A 26,470-nucleotide genomic window follows, 5' to 3' on the forward strand; every position below is an offset into this window, starting at 1 on the left:
ATATACCAGACACTAGCATAAAGTGATCCTGCAATGCAAGAAAAAAAAATCCATCTTTTCAATAAATGGTGGTAGATCAATTGCATATGGAAAGAAAAAAATTCTGACCTCTACCTAATATCAAACACAAAAATTAATTCTAGATGAATTACAGGCATAAATGTAAAAAAGTAACAAAGCTTTTTGAGGCTAGTGTTGTGGTATAGCTAGTTAAGCTGTCGCCAGCAATACCAGCATCCCATATGAGCAGCGGTACAAATCCTGGCAGATCCACTTCTGATCAAGCTCCCTGCTAATGTGCCTGAAAAAGCAGAAGATGTTCCAAGGGCTTAGGTCCCTGCCACTCACATGGGAGACGCGGGTGGAATTCCAGACTCCTACCTGTTGCAAACATTTGGGGAGTGAACCCACAGATGAAAGATATCTCTTTCTCTCTCAGCCTGCCTTTCAAGTAGATGAAGATAAACATCTTTTTTAAAAAATTGAAACACGACACTGTTTTAATTTAAAAAGAAAAAAAAAAAACACTTCTCTTCAGTTTAGTCAAGGCCAAGCAGAATATTTGCAGATCAGGTGGGCAATCTGTAGATGTCTAGTCCAGGTCATACAACTGAAGTGAGACTAGTGCTCAGGCAGTGGGTAGAAGCAGCAACCTGATTTGGGGTTGGGAAGCCTGGGTAAGAATAATGTCCACATGGTGAGTGTGGTGAACAGCAGCAGAGAGAACAGTCACACATAAGACAATTGATATAAGAAAAAATGTTCAGAAGGCTGCTGTTGTGACATAGCAGGTAAAGCTGCCGCCACCTGCAGCGACGGCATTCCAAATGAGCACTGGTTCAAGTCCTGGCTGCTCTACTTCCAATCCAACTCCCTGCTATTGCACATAGGAAAGCAGCAGCAGATGGCCCAACTACTTGGCCCCATGTGGGAGAACCAGATGAAGCTCCTGGCTTTGGCCTGGCCCAGCCCTGGCTACTGCAGCCATTTGGGGAGTGAACCAGTGGATGGAAGATTCTCTCTCATTCTCACTCTCACACTCTTTCTGCCTCTGTAATTCTGCCCTTCAAATAAATCAATCAGTCTTGGGGCTAGCGCTGTGGCATAGTGGGTTAAAGCCCTGGCCTGAAGCTCCAGCATCCCAAATGGGCGCCAGCCAGTTCTAGTCCCGGCTGCTCCTCTTCCAATACAGCTCCTGATCCAGCTCTCGGCTATGGCCTGGGAAAGCAGAATATGGCCCAAGTCCTTGGGCTCCTGCGCCCACGCAGGAGACCTGGAAGAAGCTCCTGGCTCCTGGCTTTGGATCAACTCAGCTCTGACCATTGTGGCCATCTGAGGAGTGAACCAGCAGATGGAAGACCTCTCTCTCTGTCTCTACCTCTCTGTGACTCTTTCAAATAAATAAAATAAATCTTTAAAAAAATATATGTATTAATTGCCAACAGAAAAAAAAATCCCATATGGGATGCTGGCATTGCAGGCAACAGCTTTACCCACTATACCACAGCACCCGCCTTTGGTTAGTCAGTGTTGTGGCCCAGTAGGTAAGCTGTCATCTATAGCGCCAGCATCCCATCCCATAGATTAGTGTCCAGCTTGAATCCCAGCTGCTCTGCTTCTGATCCAGCTCCATGCTAATGAGCCTGGGAAGGCAGTGGAAATTGATCCAAATACTTGAGACCCTGCCACCCAGTGGAATTTCAGGTTCCTGGCTTTGGCCTGGTCAGGCTTCAGCTGTTGAGGCCATCTGGGGAGTGAACCAAAAGATGGAAGATCTCTGTGTTTCTTGGCCCCCTACCCAACCCCAAATAAATTTTTCAAATAAATCAATCTTTGGAACAACTGGCAACATTTGAAGGAAGTTTGAGGATTACATCTGTATTTGTACTATATCAATGTTAATTTCCAAATTTCTTTTTTCAAATTTACTTGGCCAGTGTTATGATGCAACAGGTTAAGCTGCCGCTACCTGTGATACTGGCATCCAATATGAGAACCGGTTCAAGTCCTGGATGTTCCACTTCTGACCTAGTTCCCTACTAATGTGCCTGGGAAAGCAGCAGAACATGGCCCAAGTACTTGTGCCCCTGCCACCCTCATGGGAGACCTGGACGGAGTTCCAGGCTCCTGACTTCAGCCTGGTCCAGCCCTAGCCGCTGTGGCTATTTGGGGAATGAACCAGCAGATAAAGGATCTCTACTGTGCCTTTCAAATAAACAAACAAATCTGAGAGAGAGAGAGAGAGAGAGAGCTGCACTGGTAGTTACCACACAGTAATTTACAGACCAGTATCAGTCTACCAAGGAATTTTTATGGATCTGTGGCAAAATGTGAAAAAAAATAAGACTAGTGAATATATTTATTTATTTATCAAGTCATACACATATACTCAATTAAAGTAACTGTTCTATTGAGACTCTATATTTACTCTATAGTAAATGATCATATGTTATCTTAAAATAACAAATTTATAATTTTATAGTTCTATAGCTTTTAGTCTGAAATGAGTCTCCCTGAGCTAAAAAATCAGGGTTGTCATGGGGCTGAGTTCCATCCTGGAGGCTGCTCACACCTCCTCTCTGCCTCATCTTCAAAGCCAACAATGGGTTGAATTCTCACACGGCATCACTGACCTTTTCTCCCTCCTTCGGACACATTTAGGGACTCTTGTGATTAAATCGAACCCAATCCAGATAATCTCCCTAAAAATTTTTTTAGTTGATTGGAACCTAAATTCTACCTACTACCTTAATTTCCCTTTGCCATCCTTAGAATTTCCTTTATTCTGAAGTTATGTCCTTTCTACCTTTTTGGCATTAAAGTACTCTTTCTTTTAAAGTGATGGTGCTGATGGTGATAACTCTTTTTTAATATACTAGCATACAGGAATAACACATGCTAATGCTTGGACCTTGGTGGAAGTAGCACAGTATCTTTTGAAATTTTCTATGGATCCCTTAAAAAATAAAAAAGCATTCTGTTCCATTAAGACACCATATCTGAGGAAGGAATGTATTTTTCAAAAATATAAGGAGGGGCTGGCACCGTGGCTCACTTGGTTAGTCCTCCGCCTGTGGCGCCGGCATCCCATATGGGCGCCAGGTTCTAGTCCCAGCTGCTCCTCTTCCAGTCCAGCTCTCTTCTGTGGCCCGGGAGAGCAGTGGAGGATGGCCCAAGTGTTTAGGCACCTGCACCTGCACGGGAGACCAGGAAGAAGCACCTGGCTCCTGGCTTCGGAATGGTGCAGCACTGGCCGTAGCGGCCATTTGGGGAGTGAACCAACGGAAGGAAGACCTTTCTCTCTGTCTCTCTCTTTATCTCTCTTTATGACTCTGTCAAAAAAAAAAAAAAAAAAAAAAAAAAAGGAACAAAAAGAAAAAGGCATACAACCCAATAGGAAAATTGGCCAAGTTCACAAAAGAAGGAGTCTATAAACAGCCAATAAGCCTTAAAAGGTCCTAGTTTACAGCAGTCATTAAGGAAATGCACATTCAATGGGAGACAGTATCATTCACCCACGGCTACAATGGGAAGAGACTATGTCAATCGAGTGTTGCAAAAAACGTGCAGCAACTGCCAACCCTATACAATGCTAAAGGAGGTGAAAATTAGAGGCCAGTGCTGCAGTGCAGCGGATTAACGCCCTGACCTGCAGTGCCAGCATCTCATGGGCGCCGGCTCAAGGCCCGGCTGCTCCTCTTCGAATCCAGCTCTCTGCTATGGCCTGGGAAAGCAGCGGAAGATGGCCTAAGTCCTTGGGCCCCTGCACCCACGTAGGAGACCTGGAAGAAACTCCTGGCTCCTGGCTTCAGATTGGCACAGCTCTAGCCATTGCGACCAATTGGGGAGTAAACCAACTGATGGAAGACCCCTCTCTGCCTCTCCTTCTCTCTGTGTAACTCTGACTTTCAAATAAATAAATAAAACTTTAAAAAAAGAAAAGGTGAAAATTAGGCAAGTTTCAGGTACTGAAGCTAAACATTTCACACACTATAATCCAGCAACACTACTCCTAAGCACCCATCCACAGATGGGTACTAGATTACCCATGGGGCTGCTGCCTGCATCCCATGTGGGCACCGATTCAAGCCACAGCTGCTCCATTTCAGATCCAGCTCCCTGGTAATGCACCTGGGAAGACAGCAGAAGACAGCTCAAGTGCTTGGGCCTCTGCACCCACATGGGAGAAGCAGCAGCAGTTCCTGGAGCCTGACTTTGGCCTGGACTAGCCCCAGCCATTTGGGTAGTGAACCAGTGGATGGAGGATCTCTCCATCGGATGGAAGACTTCTATCTCTCCCTCTGCCTCTCCTCTGTGTAACTCTGACTTTCAAGTAAGTAAATAAATCTTTTTTAAAAAATTCTGAAAATATTTTTTAAAAATTCACTGAGTCATATGTTTATGATTTGTATACTTTTTAGATTTTTGGCTCCAACCCCACTAAAAAAAAAAAGCTTACATAAACACGTGCAAACAAAGTACACTGCAATTTCATCTTCAGACTTCCTCAATCTTTTCTTTCTTGTCTGCTATGCATCTCTTTTTAAGATTTTTTTTAATGGTTTGTTTGAAAGGTAGAGTTACAGCCAGAGAGAGGGAAAGTCAGAGAGGTCTTGTATCCACTGGTTCACTCACCAAATGGCTGCAACAGCCGGAGTTGAGCCAATCCAAAGCCATCGGAAGAGGAGCAGCCAGGACTAGAACCGGTGCACATGTGGAATGCTGGCATCGCAGGTGGAGGCTTAGCCCTCTACACCACAGTGCCAGCCCCTCTGCTATGCATCTTATGTCCAATCCATCCCTACCTTCTTATCTGTAACTCAACCTGTGCCTGTCCACCTCTTGATCTAGATTTTACCCCAAGATACTCTTCTTGGAACTTAACTTACCTCTTTTTGGAACTGTCCACCTGAGACACTTCTATCAAAATCTGTTCTCCAAGCTTTAACACAAAGCTTTCTTCTTCAAATCTTCCAGAGAACTCTCCAGCTAATACTAATTTCCCCTCCCTTACCTAGTGTGACACTTCATGTCTCCATTTTCGCACTTAACAAACTGTGCCTTAGGAGATATTTATAAACGTCTCAAATTGTGAAGCTCTGAAGTTTCACTTAATTTTCTATCTTCATCCTGTCCTTTCCGCACATGTAACACAATGGTTCGCGCTCAATGCATGCTCTCTCTCCCTCATTAAAGACTAGCCAGGCTCAGCAGTGAGGATGGGGAAAGAGCAGAAGGAGTTCTAATATAACTGATGGAAAACGATCGAGACAACTTATTGTCTTCAGACCAATCTATCATTTTTTTAATCAAATCCCACTACGTGTCAACTATCGTGGTCTTTCCTTCATTTTGTCAGCCCACTGATTTTCTAGACTTTATTGTTAAGTGCTACTTAATAGGAAAATGCAGAGCTCCAGTACAACTGAGGGTCATATAACTCCAAATTTCCAAGAAAATCTGATTTACATGTAGAGGTTTTATGGTATAAATTATCAATTAACACTTTCCTTATATACAGCAATTTATAATTTTAAAATGAACTGAGGGGCACCAGCATCCCACATGGGTGCCGGTTCAAGTCCCGGCTACTCCACCTCTGAACCAGCTCTCTGCTATGGCCTGGGAAAGCAGTAGAAGTTGGCCCAAGTCCTTGGGCCCCTGCTCCTGCATGGGAGTCCCAGAAGAAACTCCTCGCTCCTGGCTTCAGATTGGCGCAGCTCTAGCCGTTGCAACCATTTGGGGAGTGAACCAGTGGATGGAAGACACCCCCTTCCTCTGCCTCTAACTTTGCCTGTCAAATAAATAAATTAAAAAAAAAAAAATCACCTAAGTGATGCCTTCTGTATATGTTTACCAGCACATTTTCAGAATACCATTATATATTTTGAAATAGCATCCATAATCCAACAATTTACAGTCAACACATTAACAGTCTAGTTTCATACTCACTGAGTGTTTGGCATTATGTGCATATGTGCCACAAAAACATGTATCTACAAGCTAAAGCGCTGGATGTCTGTCTCCATGACTTCTCAGTAAAAGTCTGAAAATGCCCTAGAATTCAAAATATCCAAAATATTTGTAACTTTAAATTTCACAGCACAGAAGGGATTGCAGAGCTCTAAACCTGCTATCAGGAGAGTTGTTAGGGCATATGTATGACCTCGATACAAATTCTACTACAGTTCCAAATGCCACTGGAGTAACATCAACCTTATCCTTCCCAAACACAGAATAGCACTGTGGTATTGCTGAACTTTTCAGGACATCACTGTGGAATAAAATCAAGATTCTGAGTATTCCTTTATGATTTTTCCTACCTAACAAAATACAAAGATATCTGCTGCAATAAATTGCATATTAAAACACAACATGGGAGTATCCAATTGATGGTTTTGTTCAGTAACTAAAATGAGAAACTGGTTAGGATGGCACTATCAACAGAGACCAAAAGCAAGCACAATGCTAACCTCAGTAAGCATCTTACCATTCTTCTATATTTCAACTGTACCAGGCTATGGTAGATCATTATTACTATAATAGATTACTATGCAAATTACTCCCTCCCCTACTTGACTTTGAGCCTAACCATGTGACTTGCTTTGGTCAACAGAGTATTAGCAGCTGTGATACAACCAATGATGGAAAGGCATTGAACACATGGGCTTGCTCTCTTGTATCTTTGCTATCTATGGCTATGAGAAGGGCTTTGATCCAAAGTCTTGCATCTTCATCTGCGCTCCAGAATAACAAGTAGAACAGTCCTAAGTGAATAACCAAGCCCTGAAAAATCCAACTAAACCAAATCTAGATCACCCATATCCAACAAACTCACAAATTCATTGAGAATAAATATTATATGCCACTGATATTTTGCAGCTCTTTATTGAATGGTAATAGCTAAGATACAATGACACTGTAACTGGTAAAACCTCACTGCATTTCATCAGTAATTGGAATGATCAGGCAACCTATATGAAAATCTAGACAATAACTCTTCCACTCTGGCCAGTACCCGGACCAGCCAGGATTTATGCCATTCTGTCATTTTCTTGCTCCTCTCGGATGAAGAGTACTGTAAGTGAGGTTCTCAAGTCAGACTGCACAAGTTTGACATCAGGTTTCTTGCTAGAAAAGTGACTTTGAGCTTTACTTAATCTTTCTGGAATCATTTTCCTTAAATGAAAAATGAGGATAATAGTAGTACTTAATCTATCTCACAGGAATATTGGGAGAATTACATGAAACAACATATGTAAAGGACTTAGAATAGCACACAGCAAACACAACTTAATTTTTTTTTTAAGATTTATTTATTTGACAGGCAGAATTACAGAGAGGCAGAGGCAAAGAGAGAGAGGTCTCCCATCCACTGGTTCAATCCCCAAGTGGCTGCAATGGCCAGAGCTGGGCCAATTTGAAGCCAGGAGCCAGGAGCCCCTTCCAGGTCTCCCATAAAGGTGCAGGGGCTCAATGACTTTTCCCAGGCCACAGCAGAGAGCTGGATCGGAAGAGGAGCAGCCAGGACTCGAACCAGTGCCCATATGGGATGCCGGCACTGCAGGTGGCAGCTTTACCAGCTAAGCCAAAGCTCCAGCCGCAGGAAACACATCATAAATATCAGCTGTTAGCTACCGAAGGCTGACTGTATCAACAAAAAAAACCATCTCACTTCTGTTTTTTCCTATTATTGACACAGCATCCGGGCAGGTCGTAAGCCTGCCAACAGTAGGGCGAGAATATCTTGAAAAGACAGCAAGATAACAGAAAGCAGCAAGACTTCAGAGGAAACTCCAGCTGAAAGGTCCGTCTCAGATAAACATTTTGCCTGGCGATTAAGATGCCACAATACCAGCCCCCCACATTGTGCACTGGTTTGAGTCCCCACTGCTCTACTTCCAATCCAACTCCCTGCTAATGCATTGGGAAGGCAGCTAAAGATGGCCTAAGTGTCTGGGCCCCTGCCACCCATATTGGGAGACCCAGATGAAGGTCCTGACTTCAGCCCGGCCCAGCCTCAGCCATTGCAGGCATTTGGGGAGTGAATCAGCAGAGTGAAGATCTCTCTCTCTCTCTCTAACTCTGCCTTTCAAATGAATAATAAGTCTTATTTAAAAAAAAAAAAAAAAAAAGAAAGAAAGAAAGAAAAAAAAGGATGCCTCGTGGGACATACCCATATCAGAGAGCCTGGGTTTAAGTGCTAGCTCTGCACCCAACTCCAGCTTCCTGTTAATGCATACCCTGGGAGGCAGCAGGAGATAGCTCCAGTTCTTAGGTCTCTAGCACCCATTAAGGTGACCTGGATTGAATTCCTGGCTCCTGACTTCAGCCTGGCCCAGGCCCAGCTATTATAGGCATTTGAGAAGTGAACCAGCAGATGAGAGATTTTTCTATGTGTCTCTCTGCCTCTCGAATAAATAAAAATGCTTTATAAATAATAATCTGAAAGGATCATCTTAGGCAGGAAGGAATTCTCTCCCAGCTCTGGAGCTTTTGCTGTCTGGTTCCCAACCCCTATCAAGGTCACAAACGAAGGCAATTCAAGAACTAGGATGGCAACGCCTTGGAAATCATATTCTTAGTTCAACATCAAGCTCAGTACTTTTATCTGAGTCTTCTGCTGTAAAATGTTCCAGTTCTGTTGCAACTGGGCTTTTGGAAACTAAAGTGAGAATGTTTCTGTCTATTCTAACCACCCAGAAATTTCCTAGGCACAAGATGAATATTGCAGAATACTAGCTCAAACTGTTCTGACCCAGTGGACGGTTCCCAGAGATTTACCCTCTTCCACAGCTGATTTTAGAATGCTGCGATTGGCTTATTAAGAGGAGGTTTCTTTTTATTGACCTAGCTGTTAAGCTTTGGTATTTCCTATTTCACCCTCAAAGGATTCTCTCACTGTACACATGTAGAAAGTACTAGGCTATATTAAAATATTATCACAAAGGATATTTTTATACCACAAGTATTTTTTCTCCATTCTCACTTTTCTTTTTTATTATAATACCACTTGCCATAAATTTTACCTAAAATGACCACGACCTTACATAATACCCTGTCTCAGCACCAGTGCTGTGGCACAGCAGGTAAAGCCACTGCCTTCAGTGCCAGCATCCCATATGGACACCAGTTCAAGTCCCAGTTGCTCCACTTCTGATCCAGTTCTTTGCTTTGGCCTGGAAAAGCAGCAGAAGATGGCCCAAGTCCTTGGGCCCCTATACCCGCCTGGGAGACCCAGAAGAATCTCTTAGCTCCTGGCTTCAGATCAGAGCAGCTCTGGCTATTGTGGCCAACTGGGGAGTGAACCAGTAGACAGAAGATCTCTGTCTGTCTGTCTCTGTCTCTCTCTGTCTCTCTCTCTCTCTGCCTTTCTGTAACTCAGCCTTTGAAATAAATAAATCTTCAAAAACAAAAAAAAAGTAATTTGTTTAGCTATCCAAGTTTCTCAAGTAGACAACAGTTACTGAATCATATTAACTCACCCAGTAGTATGTCTACAGTGACAACATTAAGGCAAGTCATGCAGGCAGATCACGTTAGTTGCTTGAAAAGTTAACTTCAAAAGAGAGATACTGAGGTGGGTATTTGGTGCAGTGGTTAAGACACCTCTTGGGATGCCCTCATCCCATACAGTAATACCTGGGTTTGAGTCCTAGCCACTCCACTCCACTTCTGATTCCAGCCTCCTGCTAATGCACACCTTGGGAGGCAGCAGGTAATGGCTCAAATACTTGGGTCCCTGTCAGCCATGTGGGAGACCCAGATTGTATTCCAGGCTCCTGGCTTCAGCCTGGCCCAGCACTGGCTCTTGCAGATTAGTGTCCAGCTTGAATCCCAGCTGCTCTGCTTCTGATCCAGCTCCATGCTAATGAGCCTGGGAAGGCAGTGGAAATTGATCCAAATACTTGAGACCCTGCCACCCAGTGGAATTTCAGGTTCCTGGCTTTGGCCTGGTCAGGCTTCAGCTGTTGAGGCCATCTGGGGAGTGAACCAAAAGATGGAAGATCTCTGTGTTTCTTGGCCCCCTACCCAACCCCAAATAAATTTTTCAAATAAATCAATCTTTGGAACAACTGGCAACATTTGAAGGAAGTTTGAGGATTACATCTGTATTTGTACTATATCAATGTTAATTTCCAAATTTCTTTTTTCAAATTTACTTGGCCAGTGTTATGATGCAACAGGTTAAGCTGCCGCTACCTGTGATACTGGCATCCAATATGAGAACCGGTTCAAGTCCTGGATGTTCCACTTCTGACCTAGTTCCCTACTAATGTGCCTGGGAAAGCAGCAGAACATGGCCCAAGTACTTGTGCCCCTGCCACCCTCATGGGAGACCTGGACGGAGTTCCAGGCTCCTGACTTCAGCCTGGTCCAGCCCTAGCCGCTGTGGCTATTTGGGGAATGAACCAGCAGATAAAGGATCTCTACTGTGCCTTTCAAATAAACAAACAAATCTGAGAGAGAGAGAGAGAGAGAGAGCTGCACTGGTAGTTACCACACAGTAATTTACAGACCAGTATCAGTCTACCAAGGAATTTTTATGGATCTGTGGCAAAATGTGAAAAAAAATAAGACTAGTGAATATATTTATTTATTTATCAAGTCATACACATATACTCAATTAAAGTAACTGTTCTATTGAGACTCTATATTTACTCTATAGTAAATGATCATATGTTATCTTAAAATAACAAATTTATAATTTTATAGTTCTATAGCTTTTAGTCTGAAATGAGTCTCCCTGAGCTAAAAAATCAGGGTTGTCATGGGGCTGAGTTCCATCCTGGAGGCTGCTCACACCTCCTCTCTGCCTCATCTTCAAAGCCAACAATGGGTTGAATTCTCACACGGCATCACTGACCTTTTCTCCCTCCTTCGGACACATTTAGGGACTCTTGTGATTAAATCGAACCCAATCCAGATAATCTCCCTAAAAATTTTTTTAGTTGATTGGAACCTAAATTCTACCTACTACCTTAATTTCCCTTTGCCATCCTTAGAATTTCCTTTATTCTGAAGTTATGTCCTTTCTACCTTTTTGGCATTAAAGTACTCTTTCTTTTAAAGTGATGGTGCTGATGGTGATAACTCTTTTTTAATATACTAGCATACAGGAATAACACATGCTAATGCTTGGACCTTGGTGGAAGTAGCACAGTATCTTTTGAAATTTTCTATGGATCCCTTAAAAAATAAAAAAGCATTCTGTTCCATTAAGACACCATATCTGAGGAAGGAATGTATTTTTCAAAAATATAAGGAGGGGCTGGCACCGTGGCTCACTTGGTTAGTCCTCCGCCTGTGGCGCCGGCATCCCATATGGGCGCCAGGTTCTAGTCCCAGCTGCTCCTCTTCCAGTCCAGCTCTCTTCTGTGGCCCGGGAGAGCAGTGGAGGATGGCCCAAGTGTTTAGGCACCTGCACCTGCACGGGAGACCAGGAAGAAGCACCTGGCTCCTGGCTTCGGAATGGTGCAGCACTGGCCGTAGCGGCCATTTGGGGAGTGAACCAACGGAAGGAAGACCTTTCTCTCTGTCTCTCTCTTTATCTCTCTTTATGACTCTGTCAAAAAAAAAAAAAAAAAAAAAAAAAAAGGAACAAAAAGAAAAAGGCATACAACCCAATAGGAAAATTGGCCAAGTTCACAAAAGAAGGAGTCTATAAACAGCCAATAAGCCTTAAAAGGTCCTAGTTTACAGCAGTCATTAAGGAAATGCACATTCAATGGGAGACAGTATCATTCACCCACGGCTACAATGGGAAGAGACTATGTCAATCGAGTGTTGCAAAAAACGTGCAGCAACTGCCAACCCTATACAATGCTAAAGGAGGTGAAAATTAGAGGCCAGTGCTGCAGTGCAGCGGATTAACGCCCTGACCTGCAGTGCCAGCATCTCATGGGCGCCGGCTCAAGGCCCGGCTGCTCCTCTTCGAATCCAGCTCTCTGCTATGGCCTGGGAAAGCAGCGGAAGATGGCCTAAGTCCTTGGGCCCCTGCACCCACGTAGGAGACCTGGAAGAAACTCCTGGCTCCTGGCTTCAGATTGGCACAGCTCTAGCCATTGCGACCAATTGGGGAGTAAACCAACTGATGGAAGACCCCTCTCTGCCTCTCCTTCTCTCTGTGTAACTCTGACTTTCAAATAAATAAATAAAACTTTAAAAAAAGAAAAGGTGAAAATTAGGCAAGTTTCAGGTACTGAAGCTAAACATTTCACACACTATAATCCAGCAACACTACTCCTAAGCACCCATCCACAGATGGGTACTAGATTACCCATGGGGCTGCTGCCTGCATCCCATGTGGGCACCGATTCAAGCCACAGCTGCTCCATTTCAGATCCAGCTCCCTGGTAATGCACCTGGGAAGACAGCAGAAGACAGCTCAAGTGCTTGGGCCTCTGCACCCACATGGGAGAAGCAGCAGCAGTTCCTGGAGCCTGACTTTGGCCTGGACTAGCCCCAGCCATTTGGGTAGTGAACCAGTGGATGGAGGATCTCTCCATCGGATGGAAGACTTCTATCTCTCCCTCTGCCTCTCCTCTGTGTAACTCTGACTTTCAAGTAAGTAAATAAATCTTTTTTAAAAAATTCTGAAAATATTTTTTAAAAATTCACTGAGTCATATGTTTATGATTTGTATACTTTTTAGATTTTTGGCTCCAACCCCACTAAAAAAAAAAAGCTTACATAAACACGTGCAAACAAAGTACACTGCAATTTCATCTTCAGACTTCCTCAATCTTTTCTTTCTTGTCTGCTATGCATCTCTTTTTAAGATTTTTTTTAATGGTTTGTTTGAAAGGTAGAGTTACAGCCAGAGAGAGGGAAAGTCAGAGAGGTCTTGTATCCACTGGTTCACTCACCAAATGGCTGCAACAGCCGGAGTTGAGCCAATCCAAAGCCATCGGAAGAGGAGCAGCCAGGACTAGAACCGGTGCACATGTGGAATGCTGGCATCGCAGGTGGAGGCTTAGCCCTCTACACCACAGTGCCAGCCCCTCTGCTATGCATCTTATGTCCAATCCATCCCTACCTTCTTATCTGTAACTCAACCTGTGCCTGTCCACCTCTTGATCTAGATTTTACCCCAAGATACTCTTCTTGGAACTTAACTTACCTCTTTTTGGAACTGTCCACCTGAGACACTTCTATCAAAATCTGTTCTCCAAGCTTTAACACAAAGCTTTCTTCTTCAAATCTTCCAGAGAACTCTCCAGCTAATACTAATTTCCCCTCCCTTACCTAGTGTGACACTTCATGTCTCCATTTTCGCACTTAACAAACTGTGCCTTAGGAGATATTTATAAACGTCTCAAATTGTGAAGCTCTGAAGTTTCACTTAATTTTCTATCTTCATCCTGTCCTTTCCGCACATGTAACACAATGGTTCGCGCTCAATGCATGCTCTCTCTCCCTCATTAAAGACTAGCCAGGCTCAGCAGTGAGGATGGGGAAAGAGCAGAAGGAGTTCTAATATAACTGATGGAAAACGATCGAGACAACTTATTGTCTTCAGACCAATCTATCATTTTTTTAATCAAATCCCACTACGTGTCAACTATCGTGGTCTTTCCTTCATTTTGTCAGCCCACTGATTTTCTAGACTTTATTGTTAAGTGCTACTTAATAGGAAAATGCAGAGCTCCAGTACAACTGAGGGTCATATAACTCCAAATTTCCAAGAAAATCTGATTTACATGTAGAGGTTTTATGGTATAAATTATCAATTAACACTTTCCTTATATACAGCAATTTATAATTTTAAAATGAACTGAGGGGCACCAGCATCCCACATGGGTGCCGGTTCAAGTCCCGGCTACTCCACCTCTGAACCAGCTCTCTGCTATGGCCTGGGAAAGCAGTAGAAGTTGGCCCAAGTCCTTGGGCCCCTGCTCCTGCATGGGAGTCCCAGAAGAAACTCCTCGCTCCTGGCTTCAGATTGGCGCAGCTCTAGCCGTTGCAACCATTTGGGGAGTGAACCAGTGGATGGAAGACACCCCCTTCCTCTGCCTCTAACTTTGCCTGTCAAATAAATAAATTAAAAAAAAAAAAATCACCTAAGTGATGCCTTCTGTATATGTTTACCAGCACATTTTCAGAATACCATTATATATTTTGAAATAGCATCCATAATCCAACAATTTACAGTCAACACATTAACAGTCTAGTTTCATACTCACTGAGTGTTTGGCATTATGTGCATATGTGCCACAAAAACATGTATCTACAAGCTAAAGCGCTGGATGTCTGTCTCCATGACTTCTCAGTAAAAGTCTGAAAATGCCCTAGAATTCAAAATATCCAAAATATTTGTAACTTTAAATTTCACAGCACAGAAGGGATTGCAGAGCTCTAAACCTGCTATCAGGAGAGTTGTTAGGGCATATGTATGACCTCGATACAAATTCTACTACAGTTCCAAATGCCACTGGAGTAACATCAACCTTATCCTTCCCAAACACAGAATAGCACTGTGGTATTGCTGAACTTTTCAGGACATCACTGTGGAATAAAATCAAGATTCTGAGTATTCCTTTATGATTTTTCCTACCTAACAAAATACAAAGATATCTGCTGCAATAAATTGCATATTAAAACACAACATGGGAGTATCCAATTGATGGTTTTGTTCAGTAACTAAAATGAGAAACTGGTTAGGATGGCACTATCAACAGAGACCAAAAGCAAGCACAATGCTAACCTCAGTAAGCATCTTACCATTCTTCTATATTTCAACTGTACCAGGCTATGGTAGATCATTATTACTATAATAGATTACTATGCAAATTACTCCCTCCCCTACTTGACTTTGAGCCTAACCATGTGACTTGCTTTGGTCAACAGAGTATTAGCAGCTGTGATACAACCAATGATGGAAAGGCATTGAACACATGGGCTTGCTCTCTTGTATCTTTGCTATCTATGGCTATGAGAAGGGCTTTGATCCAAAGTCTTGCATCTTCATCTGCGCTCCAGAATAACAAGTAGAACAGTCCTAAGTGAATAACCAAGCCCTGAAAAATCCAACTAAACCAAATCTAGATCACCCATATCCAACAAACTCACAAATTCATTGAGAATAAATATTATATGCCACTGATATTTTGCAGCTCTTTATTGAATGGTAATAGCTAAGATACAATGACACTGTAACTGGTAAAACCTCACTGCATTTCATCAGTAATTGGAATGATCAGGCAACCTATATGAAAATCTAGACAATAACTCTTCCACTCTGGCCAGTACCCGGACCAGCCAGGATTTATGCCATTCTGTCATTTTCTTGCTCCTCTCGGATGAAGAGTACTGTAAGTGAGGTTCTCAAGTCAGACTGCACAAGTTTGACATCAGGTTTCTTGCTAGAAAAGTGACTTTGAGCTTTACTTAATCTTTCTGGAATCATTTTCCTTAAATGAAAAATGAGGATAATAGTAGTACTTAATCTATCTCACAGGAATATTGGGAGAATTACATGAAACAACATATGTAAAGGACTTAGAATAGCACACAGCAAACACAACTTAATTTTTTTTTTAAGATTTATTTATTTGACAGGCAGAATTACAGAGAGGCAGAGGCAAAGAGAGAGAGGTCTCCCATCCACTGGTTCAATCCCCAAGTGGCTGCAATGGCCAGAGCTGGGCCAATTTGAAGCCAGGAGCCAGGAGCCCCTTCCAGGTCTCCCATAAAGGTGCAGGGGCTCAATGACTTTTCCCAGGCCACAGCAGAGAGCTGGATCGGAAGAGGAGCAGCCAGGACTCGAACCAGTGCCCATATGGGATGCCGGCACTGCAGGTGGCAGCTTTACCAGCTAAGCCAAAGCTCCAGCCGCAGGAAACACATCATAAATATCAGCTGTTAGCTACCGAAGGCTGACTGTATCAACAAAAAAAACCATCTCACTTCTGTTTTTTCCTATTATTGACACAGCATCCGGGCAGGTCGTAAGCCTGCCAACAGTAGGGCGAGAATATCTTGAAAAGACAGCAAGATAACAGAAAGCAGCAAGACTTCAGAGGAAACTCCAGCTGAAAGGTCCGTCTCAGATAAACATTTTGCCTGGCGATTAAGATGCCACAATACCAGCCCCCCACATTGTGCACTGGTTTGAGTCCCCACTGCTCTACTTCCAATCCAACTCCCTGCTAATGCATTGGGAAGGCAGCTAAAGATGGCCTAAGTGTCTGGGCCCCTGCCACCCATATTGGGAGACCCAGATGAAGGTCCTGACTTCAGCCCGGCCCAGCCTCAGCCATTGCAGGCATTTGGGGAGTGAATCAGCAGAGTGAAGATCTCTCTCTCTCTCTCTAACTCTGCCTTTCAAATGAATAATAAGTCTTATTTAAAAAAAAAAAAAAAAAAAGAAAGAAAGAAAGAAAAAAAAGGATGCCTCGTGGGACATACCCATATCAGAGAGCCTGGGTTTAAGTGCTAGCTCTGCACCCAACTCCAGCTTCCTGTTAATGCATACCCTGGGAGGCAGCAGGAGATAGCTCCAGTTCTTAGGTCTCTAGCACCCATTAAGGTGACCTGGATTGAATTCCTGGCTCCTGACTTCAGCCTGGCCCAGGCCCAGCTATTATAGGCATTTGAGAAGTGAACCAGCAGATGAGAGATTTTTCTATGTGTCTCTCTGCCTCTCGAATAAATAAAAATGCTTTATAAATAATAATCTGAAAGGATCATCTTAGGCAGGAAGGAATTCTCTCCCAGCTCTGGAGCTTTTGCTGTCTGGTTCCCAACCCCTATCAAGGTCACAAACGAAGGCAATTCAAGAACTAGGATGGCAACGCCTTGGAAATCATATTCTTAGTTCAACATCAAGCTCAGTACTTTTATCTGAGTCTTCTGCTGTAAAATGTTCCAGTTCTGTTGCAACTGGGCTTTTGGAAACTAAAGTGAGAATGTTTCTGTCTATTCTAACCACCCAGAAATTTCCTAGGCACAAGATGAATATTGCAGAATACTAGCTCAAACTGTTCTGACCCAGTGGACGGTTCCCAGAGATTTACCCTCTTCCACAGCTGATTTTAGAATGCTGCGATTGGCTTATTAAGAGGAGGTTTCTTTTTATTGACCTAGCTGTTAAGCTTTGGTATTTCCTATTTCACCCTCAAAGGATTCTCTCACTGTACACATGTAGAAAGTACTAGGCTATATTAAAATATTATCACAAAGGATATTTTTATACCACAAGTATTTTTTCTCCATTCTCACTTTTCTTTTTTATTATAATACCACTTGCCATAAATTTTACCTAAAATGACCACGACCTTACATAATACCCTGTCTCAGCACCAGTGCTGTGGCACAGCAGGTAAAGCCACTGCCTTCAGTGCCAGCATCCCATATGGACACCAGTTCAAGTCCCAGTTGCTCCACTTCTGATCCAGTTCTTTGCTTTGGCCTGGAAAAGCAGCAGAAGATGGCCCAAGTCCTTGGGCCCCTATACCCGCCTGGGAGACCCAGAAGAATCTCTTAGCTCCTGGCTTCAGATCAGAGCAGCTCTGGCTATTGTGGCCAACTGGGGAGTGAACCAGTAGACAGAAGATCTCTGTCTGTCTGTCTCTGTCTCTCTCTGTCTCTCTCTCTCTCTGCCTTTCTGTAACTCAGCCTTTGAAATAAATAAATCTTCAAAAACAAAAAAAAAGTAATTTGTTTAGCTATCCAAGTTTCTCAAGTAGACAACAGTTACTGAATCATATTAACTCACCCAGTAGTATGTCTACAGTGACAACATTAAGGCAAGTCATGCAGGCAGATCACGTTAGTTGCTTGAAAAGTTAACTTCAAAAGAGAGATACTGAGGTGGGTATTTGGTGCAGTGGTTAAGACACCTCTTGGGATGCCCTCATCCCATACAGTAATACCTGGGTTTGAGTCCTAGCCACTCCACTCCACTTCTGATTCCAGCCTCCTGCTAATGCACACCTTGGGAGGCAGCAGGTAATGGCTCAAATACTTGGGTCCCTGTCAGCCATGTGGGAGACCCAGATTGTATTCCAGGCTCCTGGCTTCAGCCTGGCCCAGCACTGGCTCTTGCAGACACATGGGACTGAATCAGCAGATGGCAGATCTCTGCATCTGTATCTGTTTCTCTCTCTCTGCCTTTCAAATAAATAAAAATAAGGGAGATGCCTCCCAAGCATTCCTAGTGTTATTACCCACAAACGTGGCTAATCTCATTTGTACTGTGGCCTGAACATCCTACTAGAATAGCACTGACAGTGGCTAGTCTCCAAAGAAGGCCGCCCACAGCTTCCCACTCCCTGTTTATGTCCATCGCTCTTCACATTAACAGGTCGGAGTTATTTCCCCTCCTTCTGATTCTGAGTTAGCCTTGGCTAGTTTTGACCAAAAGTGACATTCTTGGACTTCCAAATCCAGGACTTAAAAGGGACTGGCAGTTTCTACTTCCTGTCTCATAAAATGCTCCTTCTTAGAACCCAGCTACCAGGCTGTAAGGAAATCCCAGCAGCCACATGGAGAGAGGAACAGACGGAGGAGAGCTGAAGGCCCTTAGCCCTAGGTGAACTCTCAGCCAGCGGCCAGCCCTCTGAACATTCCAGCCATGCAGGCACACCAGCCAACATCAAGCAAAACCAAAAAAGGCATCAGATTTGAGGAAATCATAAATTGTTTAAGTTATTAAGTGTTGGTTTGTTACCTTTTATACCGCTTAACTGACCTATCAGCCCCCAAAAAAGAAATTTCTATACATCCTAAAATTATTTCACTGGTTTCAAGTGTTATTCCACTTGACTCTGGGACTGGCTGGACAAGAATATATTTACCCTGGGGCTGGCACTGTGGTGTATCAGGTAAAGCCACCGCCTGCAGTCCCAGCATCCCATATGGGCATCGGTTCGAGTCCCGGCTACTCCACTTCCTATCCAGCTCTCTACTACGGCCTGGAAATGCAGTAGAAGATGGCCCAAGTCCTTAGACCCCTGCACCCACGTGGGAGACCTGGAAGAAGCTCCTGGCTTCGGATCAGCACAGCTCCAGCCGTTGCAGCCAACTGGGGAGTGAACCAGTGGATGGAAGACTTCTCTCTCTGCTGCTGCCTCTGTTACTCTGCCTTCCAAATAAATAAATCTTAAAAAATAAATCTTTTAATAAGATAATATATTTATCATATCTATTTTTAATATTTTTTAAAGATTGATTTATTTATTATTTGAAAGAGTTACGGGAACCAGCACTGTGGTGTAGCGGGTAAAGCCACCGCCTGTCGTGCCAGCATCCCATATGGGCGCCGGTTTTAGTCCCAGCAGCTCCACTTCCGATCCAGCTCTCTGCTGTGGCCTGGGAAAGCAGTGGAAGACGGCCCAAGCGCTTGGGCCCCTGCACCCGTGTGGGAGACCCAGAAGCTTCAAGCTCCTAGCTTCTGATCAGTCCAGCTCTGGCTATTGCGGTCATCTGGTGAGTGAACCAGCGGATAGAAGACCTCTCTCTCTCTGCCTCTGCCCCTCTGTAACTGTCTTTCAAGTAAATAAATAAATCTTTAAAAAAATTTTTTTAGAAGTCCTACACTTGATCTTAGCCAAAAGGCCAAGGAGCAATTCATAAAAGCTCTAATCAAAGCACTACATTAATGTGGAAATAAGTAAACTCATCAAAGTATCCATTTTGTACTGACATTTTAAGGAAATTTTACATTTTTCTATGCTGTGGAAATCAGAGCATCTGTACCAAAGCTGTCCTTAGCAATTCATATCTGAGGAGGAAAAATAAAAGGCCAGAATAAAGCTGCATACAAAGACAAACATTTCAATGTGATGTAATAAAGGACAGCTCCTCCATGTGTGCTATACACTATTTACTTGAAGCAAATTTAAACACAACATCTTCCTAGGAGCTGGGCATTTAGCCTCGTGGTTTAGCCATCCATGGCAGAGTATCTGGGTTCAGTACCTGGATTCCAGCTTCCTATTAATGCAGACCCCGGCGGCAGTGGTGATGGCCCAAACAACTGGGTTGCTGCCACCCACGTGGAAGAGCTGGACTGAGTTCCCAGCATTCAGTGCATGAATTACAAGATGGGTGGTCTCAGGCTTTCTCCCTTGCTCTGCCCCCTCCCCCTCTCACCTCTGCTTCTCAAATAATTTTTTTTAATCTTTCTATCACAAATTGACTCTAAATAAACTAGGAATACTACAGAAAGGTAAATGGGACCAAAGGGAAGTTGTGACTTACTCAGATTCATAATAAGGCTGTTACAGAGCTGGAAGAGAATTCCAAACCTCTAACTCTCCATTCTCTGCTCTTCTTCTTAAGGTGTCATCACTCTTGGTGACTCTCTTCCAACTGGCCATTTCTCAAACAGCAGCCATAATGATAGGTAGTCAAAAATGAAACTAACTAAAATTAAAGAAAAATTTGACTTCTCCCTATGGAAACTGACTTAACATTTAATAATGCATGGCGTCCCAAAAGTGGCAAACCACTACATGGCCTGGCTTTAACTCAATCAGGAAGCCATCACAGAGACATAACTCACTGATACGAAGCAAAGATCAAGCACTTGAGAATGTTCCCATGCTGAGGTTTAAGGAGGAGTTAAAAAAAGATGATCTCATAATGTCTCTTTATGATCTGTAAATCACATTATTCCATAAATCTGACACAACTCAGGATTTCGTCAGGATTAGGATTAAGAGTCAACCCTCCTTCTAACTAGGCAAGCAAAAATAAGAAGTTGCCACTTTTCTGACGTGAATCTAGGATCTGGCTGTAGAGATAAAGTAACTTTCACTTCCAAAAGAAAAGAAAAAGCAAGGTCTCTTCTTCATATTTTAGAATTTTAACATTGGGCATAAATTCAAGAACCTTCTGGTTCAATGGAATTCTGTTCATGATACACCTGAACTTTAATTAGATGTTTTTGAAAGTACTAACAGAAAATTATAAATATAATTTTCTGAAAAATATTCTTATAAATGGAGAAATTTAAGCCTAAATTCAATTAGGTTAGTATTTAATCTGCTATGGTATTTTAGGCAAAGATACAAAATAACTTTTTAACAAAGGAATAAGATTTGGAGTGGCAGATCACAATTAGGTCTGAAAAGCAAGACTTGACTGCAAATAATATCAATGTCCCTAAAGCCACCTGTTAAGTAAAAGCCACAAAGTCTTGTTTTGCACCTAGGATACACAAGAAGCATCAGATTAAAAGCATCAAATCTCAGATTATACAAGTTTGCCCAACATAAGCATGCTGATAGAGAAGTGGGATACAAAGTAAAAAGGCTCTAAGGAGTTTACACACCCACAATCCAACCACATGCCCCTGCTATGCTCAACAAACTTAAAACTGAGGGGCGCCCCCCACCAATCCCAATTTATCTCATTAGCTACATCCCTCGCCTTCCCTTTTCCTCTCTTGAATTTCTCCACCGACCTCATCACTTGTCATGGGTCTCTACAACCATAATTTCCACGGCTTGCCTTTCCCAGCCCATGATACAGCCCGTGGATCCCACACTTCACTGCCTCCCACTTGAAGCTTCAAGTTCTGTTTCACTCTATTAGACATTAATTTTGCCCCAACCCCTTGTCCCCATGTCTCTCTGGCAATCTGCCTCTTGCTTTTCATCACCTCATACACAAGTACTTAACCTCTCCTTACAAACCAGGTATAGATCCCTTTTCCTGACAACTGTTTCACAGTCAACAACCCCCTCCTCGCCCACGGACTGTCACCACGGGTTCCTATTCCTTGTCCTTATCTCCTCTTCCAGAGTTTGTCAACAGTAGTTTGGCTAAGAGGGGATTCACCCTCAAGGCAAAGGCTATCTTCCCCCTCTTTCTACAAAACTACAAGCCCCTCACCCATCTGCAAGCCCTCAGCCCAGCCGCATCGGCCCTGCTCGCTCCCACCCTACCCCCAACGTCTGTGCTCCTACAGTCCCGTGCTCCCCTTCCCAACTCGGGGATGCACCTCCTCTCCGGGGCCTTACCCGTAACCCCGACACTGGGAAGGCCCTACCAACGGCCTCACGGCGTCTCTCCACCCGGCTTGCTCAGCTCTTCGGTAACTGTCCCCACGCCCCTTTCCCTCCCGGGCCCCGCGCGCCGCCAGGAGACCCCTCCTCGATTAAGCTCCCGCTGTCACTTGGCTCCTCATCCACAAGATGGCGGAGCTGCTGCCCCCCACCTCTGGATCCCCTCCGCACCCCCCAGCCTCCTCCCCCGAGCTCCGCTCCAGTCCCTCTAAGCCGCCCCCGCCGCTGGCCTCGGCCCAGGGTCTCGCCAACCCCCTCCCGCAGTGGGCGGGCGGCCCAGGCCGGAGCTCAGCGACGCCGCCAACGCCCCCGCCTCCATGGTTCCTCGGCCTGCACGGTCTCCTTACCATAAACTTCAGCGCTTTCTCCTGCAGCACCGCCTCGGCCGGGTCCATAGTCGCCGGGGCCACCCGGTCTGCTCTCCTCGGGGGCCGCCCCTTTGGTGCCAGGCCGCAGCCAACGCAGCTCCCGGATCCCGCCTCCTCTTCCTTCCCCCCGCCCTCTCTTACCTTTCAGGCACGAGAAGGGGGGCCGAGGAGGACCAGCTGTTCCGCACGCATGCGTAAGACCGCTGGCTCACGGGATTTGTAGTCCCGGAGCTTCCCGCAGCAAAAAGTGAGGCCATGCCGTGAACCGCAACTCCCGCCGTTCACTGCGGCCGGGTCGCGATTGCAGACGAGGCAGATCTAGACAACTCGCCGTCAAGTACAGCAAATCGGCTGATGGGAAAGGTAGTTTACAGTCCTTACGGATGCGAAGCGGGAGGGGGCGTGGGCGTCTCCGTGGTTACCGAGCGACGCCAGTGCGGCTTGCCTAGCATTTCTATCAAGATGGCGACAGCGCCTCACCTGTAGCCCAGATACTGGGAAAAGGTGTCAGAGGATTCAAGAGCCCTCCCCTGACTGTGGTTCTGGGGACTGGACATCCCCCAGTTTCATGTATCTAGCGTCTGTGAGAGATTGTGACCCACAGGCGCCGAGCCAGAGTGCACCAAGCAGCAGCATACAGACCAAAGCAGAATTTCAAGGTCCTCCTAAGCTGTCGCCCACACTTCTCTCGAGAAACCTTTTCTCCCCCAACAATCAGCCAGTCCAGGCCGGATGGAATTAGGCTCAGGAAGTTCTGGGTTCTTAGGAGCCCAAAAAGCGCAGCCTGCTACTGCTAACCCTGGGATGTAAGCCCTGTGCTCTGAAGGTCAAACAGGTGCTTTAGAAAGCCCTTCAGTGGTGGACTGCAGTAGCCACTCAGCACGTAAAGTATAGAAGTATTTTCTTTGGCTCTTAAAGGGACAATAGGATTTTATTTTGGAAACTGGGTCTATCTTAGGAGGAAAAAAAAAAAAAAACACAAAATGAGGCTGGTGCAATATATCAGAATTTACCCCCAAAAATAATTAGATCAGGAAAATGCTGTTTCACCCACAGAAGAAAACTCTATTGTAAACTCCTTTATGCATTCGTTCGTTCAACATTTTGTCAACACATAACTGTGTACCGACGTCATCTCAAAAAATGGGGCTTCGTTGGTGAACATGACAGACCCAGCCCCTTTCTTTGTGGAGCTTACATTTCTAGGATGGATGTGGGTGATACCATACCTGGCGGGAGGTCTGCCTGCCCTGCCCATGCAGGATCATGAGCAGGCATGGTACACCACGCCTCCCAGGAAGGACCCTACAATCGGACTGCTGGCAGGTGGCAGGAGCCCCAGGCATTTTTACACGCACACATGCATGCACACGAGCACACACACACACCACCCCTGTGAAAGGGCCCTGCAATTGCCAATCAGGTAAACAGCTCCCGGGTGTGGTCCATGCCCTTTAGGACACCTGGAAAGCTATCCTAGCTACGTGACCTTCAGGCTGACTGGAGAAGCATAGCGGCCAATATCGGTTCTATCCTACAGAATGAGTGTTGCCCCTTCTGCCTGCCCTTTAAAGAGGCACGTGGTTGTCAAAGCAGACATGTTCACCGAAACTTGTCTCCAGTGCTTCTTGTTGAAGAGTGCCGTTGCCCCACCCATGCTGACAGCTTGAGGGCCTCTCAGGATGAGCCCGCAGATTTTGATGCCTTGTCCTACTCATCCCTATAGCCACAGAACTCAGCACATAATCAGCTTTCAGCTAAAGTTTTATTCTTCTTGAATTTAAAAAGGAAGAAAGAAAACAACTTCTACACATGCGCAAAATGGAGACGACTTAGAACTCATCCCGGGGCTGTGGTGGTGGTGCAGCATCCCCTCCACTCTGCTCCAGCTCCCTGCTAATGGGCCTGGGAAAGCCGTGGAGAATAGCCCAAGTGCTTGGGCCCTGCCACCTTCACGGGAGACCTGGCTGGAGTTCCTGGATCCTGTCTTCAGCCTGGCCCAGCCCAGACTGTTGCAGCCATTTGGGGAAAAGTAGTGTCTGGGTGGGAGGCTTCAGTGCTCGCTCTGCTTTGCCTCTCGCGGGCCACACCTGGAGCACTTAGCTCAGTTATGGGCACCACAGTCTGTGGGTACCTTCTGCAGAAGCAAAGCCAAGGACAAGAAGACCGACAGAGAAAATGGTTGGTGGATGCTTACAGGATAAAAGAACATGTAGGAGTAACACGACAGCTAACTTCAAGTGTCTGAAAGACTTTGAGGGCAAGTATGTAGCTCCATAGGACAAAGTAGGACCAACAGGTGGAATGATGACGATGAGCACAATAGCCATCACTTTGTTAGTTCTTCGTGCTATGCACTGGACTAGTCATTTTACAGTCATAATCGCCTGTGTTCATAGTTACTCTGTAAAACAGATGTTATTATCCCTACTTTACACATGAGGAGAATGAGACTGATAAGAGATTTTAAAAATACTTGCTTAAGGGCTGGTGCTGTGGTGCAGCGGGTTAAAGCCCCAGTCTGCAGCATCAGCACCCAATATGTGTACAGATTTCAAGTCCTGGCTGCTCTGCTTCTAATCCAGCTCCCTGGGAAAGCAGCGGAGGATGGCCCAAGTCCTTGGGTCCCTGCACTCACATGTGAGACCCGGAGGAAGCTCCTGGCTCCTGACTTCAGATCAGCCCAGCTCCAGTTGTTGCAGACATTTGGGAATTGAACCAGCAGATGAAAGATCTCTATCTCTGCCTCTTTGTGTAACTCTTTCAAACAAATATGTGGGGAGCAATCCGGACTAGACTAAGTTACTCGAATTAAGACTTATTCTATGCATCTGCTCTCCCACAATATGGCGCTGGGAGAGAAGTAAACAGCTTCCGCACAGCTGCCTCCAGTTCAACTAATAAACTGTAGGACTTGCTCCTGATTGGAGGAGAGCAGCGTACTCGGCGTGTGGGCAGCCGAGTTGGGATTGGCAGAAGAGGACTATAAAGGAGGAGAGAGACGGCATGCACCAGGAACATCTAAGGGGAACATCTAGCTGAAGGAACACCCGTGCAGCCCCCCAGAGAGCCGGCCGGCGGTGTGCCGCTCCCCCGCGGAAGTGGGGAATGTGGCCAGGGGGAAATGCCCTTCCACGGAGGTGGAAGGGATAGTAGCCAACCCGGGAAGAACCAGCAGCAAACCCGGGGAGGGCCGAGCAGACGGAAGAATAGCGCAGGGTCCTGTGTCGTTCCTCCACGAAGACGGGGAGCGACATAATGGTGCCGTGACTCGGATATGAAGCCTAGGCAGGATTCTGTGTCGTTCCTCCACGAAGAGGGGGAGCGACAAAATAAAATAAATCTTAAAAAAAAAAACTTGCTTAAGTCATGTTGCAAATTACATAATCAGGATCCTAACCCAAGTCTGTTTCGATCTGAAGTCTGTGCTATTTTTACTGAAGCAGTCTGCAGTAAAATAGGACTCAGATTAAGATTAAAGGAGAGGCCAGTGCTGTGGCATAGCAGGTAAAGCTGCTGCCTGCTGTTCCAGCATCCCATTCGGGCACCAGTTTGAGTCCCGGCTGCTCCACTTCTGATTTAGCTCTCTGCTGTGGCCTGGGAAAGCAGTAAAGAATGACCCAAGCCCAAGCCCTTGGGCCCCTGCACCAGCATGGGAGATCTGGAAGAAGCTCCTGTGCCAGAGTCCTCACCACTCCAGGCTCCTGGCTTTGGATCGGCACAGCTCCGGCCATTAAGCCAATTGGGGAGTGAACCAGCAGATGAAAGACTTTTCTCTCTCTCTCTCTCTGCCTCTCTTTCTTTGTGTAACTCTGACTTTCAATTAAATAAATAAATATTTAAAAAAAGATTAAGATAAGAAGAAGAGGAGCTGGCACTATGGCATAATGGGTAATGAGACACAGGCATCCTATGGGCGCCAGTTCATGTCCTGGCTGCTGTTAATTGTACTTCCAATCCAGCTCCCTGCTAATGTGCCTAGGAAAGCAGCAGAGGATGGCCTAAATGCACCCACATGGGAGACCTGGAGGAAGTTCCTGGCTCCTGATTTCATACCTGCCCAGCTCCAGCCATTGTGGCTATTTG

General features: G+C 45.0%; 1 protein-coding gene and 1 long non-coding RNA gene across 21 annotated transcripts in view; one reads left to right on the top strand and one right to left on the bottom strand.

The window, feature by feature from the left end:
• Positions 1-22,559, bottom strand: part of BTRC (beta-transducin repeat containing E3 ubiquitin protein ligase) — a 224,338-nt gene extending 201,779 nt beyond the window's left edge. For 6 of the 20 annotated variants that reach the window (XM_008270376.4, XM_070057345.1, XM_070057343.1 and 3 more), the window contains exon 1: positions 22,364-22,541. In XM_008270376.4, coding sequence (XP_008268598.1) covers positions 22,364-22,411 — 48 coding nt within the window. In that variant the 5' untranslated portion in view covers positions 22,412-22,541. Of the gene's footprint in view, positions 1-20,205; positions 20,346-21,971; positions 22,096-22,363 lie in introns of those variants that run through there. The other 14 variants (XR_007911097.2, XM_051824125.2, XM_051824122.2 and 11 more) reach the window with 6 other exon arrangements.
• A 50-nt stretch (positions 22,560-22,609) lies between these two features.
• The window catches only part of LOC138845317 (uncharacterized), a 31,233-nt gene continuing 27,372 nt past the window's right edge, over positions 22,610-26,470 (top strand). Inside the window, exon 1 of the long non-coding RNA XR_011382310.1 lies at positions 22,610-22,747. This is a non-coding gene — a long non-coding RNA (uncharacterized lncRNA). The remainder of the gene's footprint in view (positions 22,748-26,470) is intronic.

The sequence above is a fragment of the Oryctolagus cuniculus genome, chromosome 15 (assembly GCF_964237555.1).
Source record: "Oryctolagus cuniculus chromosome 15, mOryCun1.1, whole genome shotgun sequence".
NCBI classification, from domain to species: domain Eukaryota; kingdom Metazoa; phylum Chordata; class Mammalia; order Lagomorpha; family Leporidae; genus Oryctolagus; species Oryctolagus cuniculus.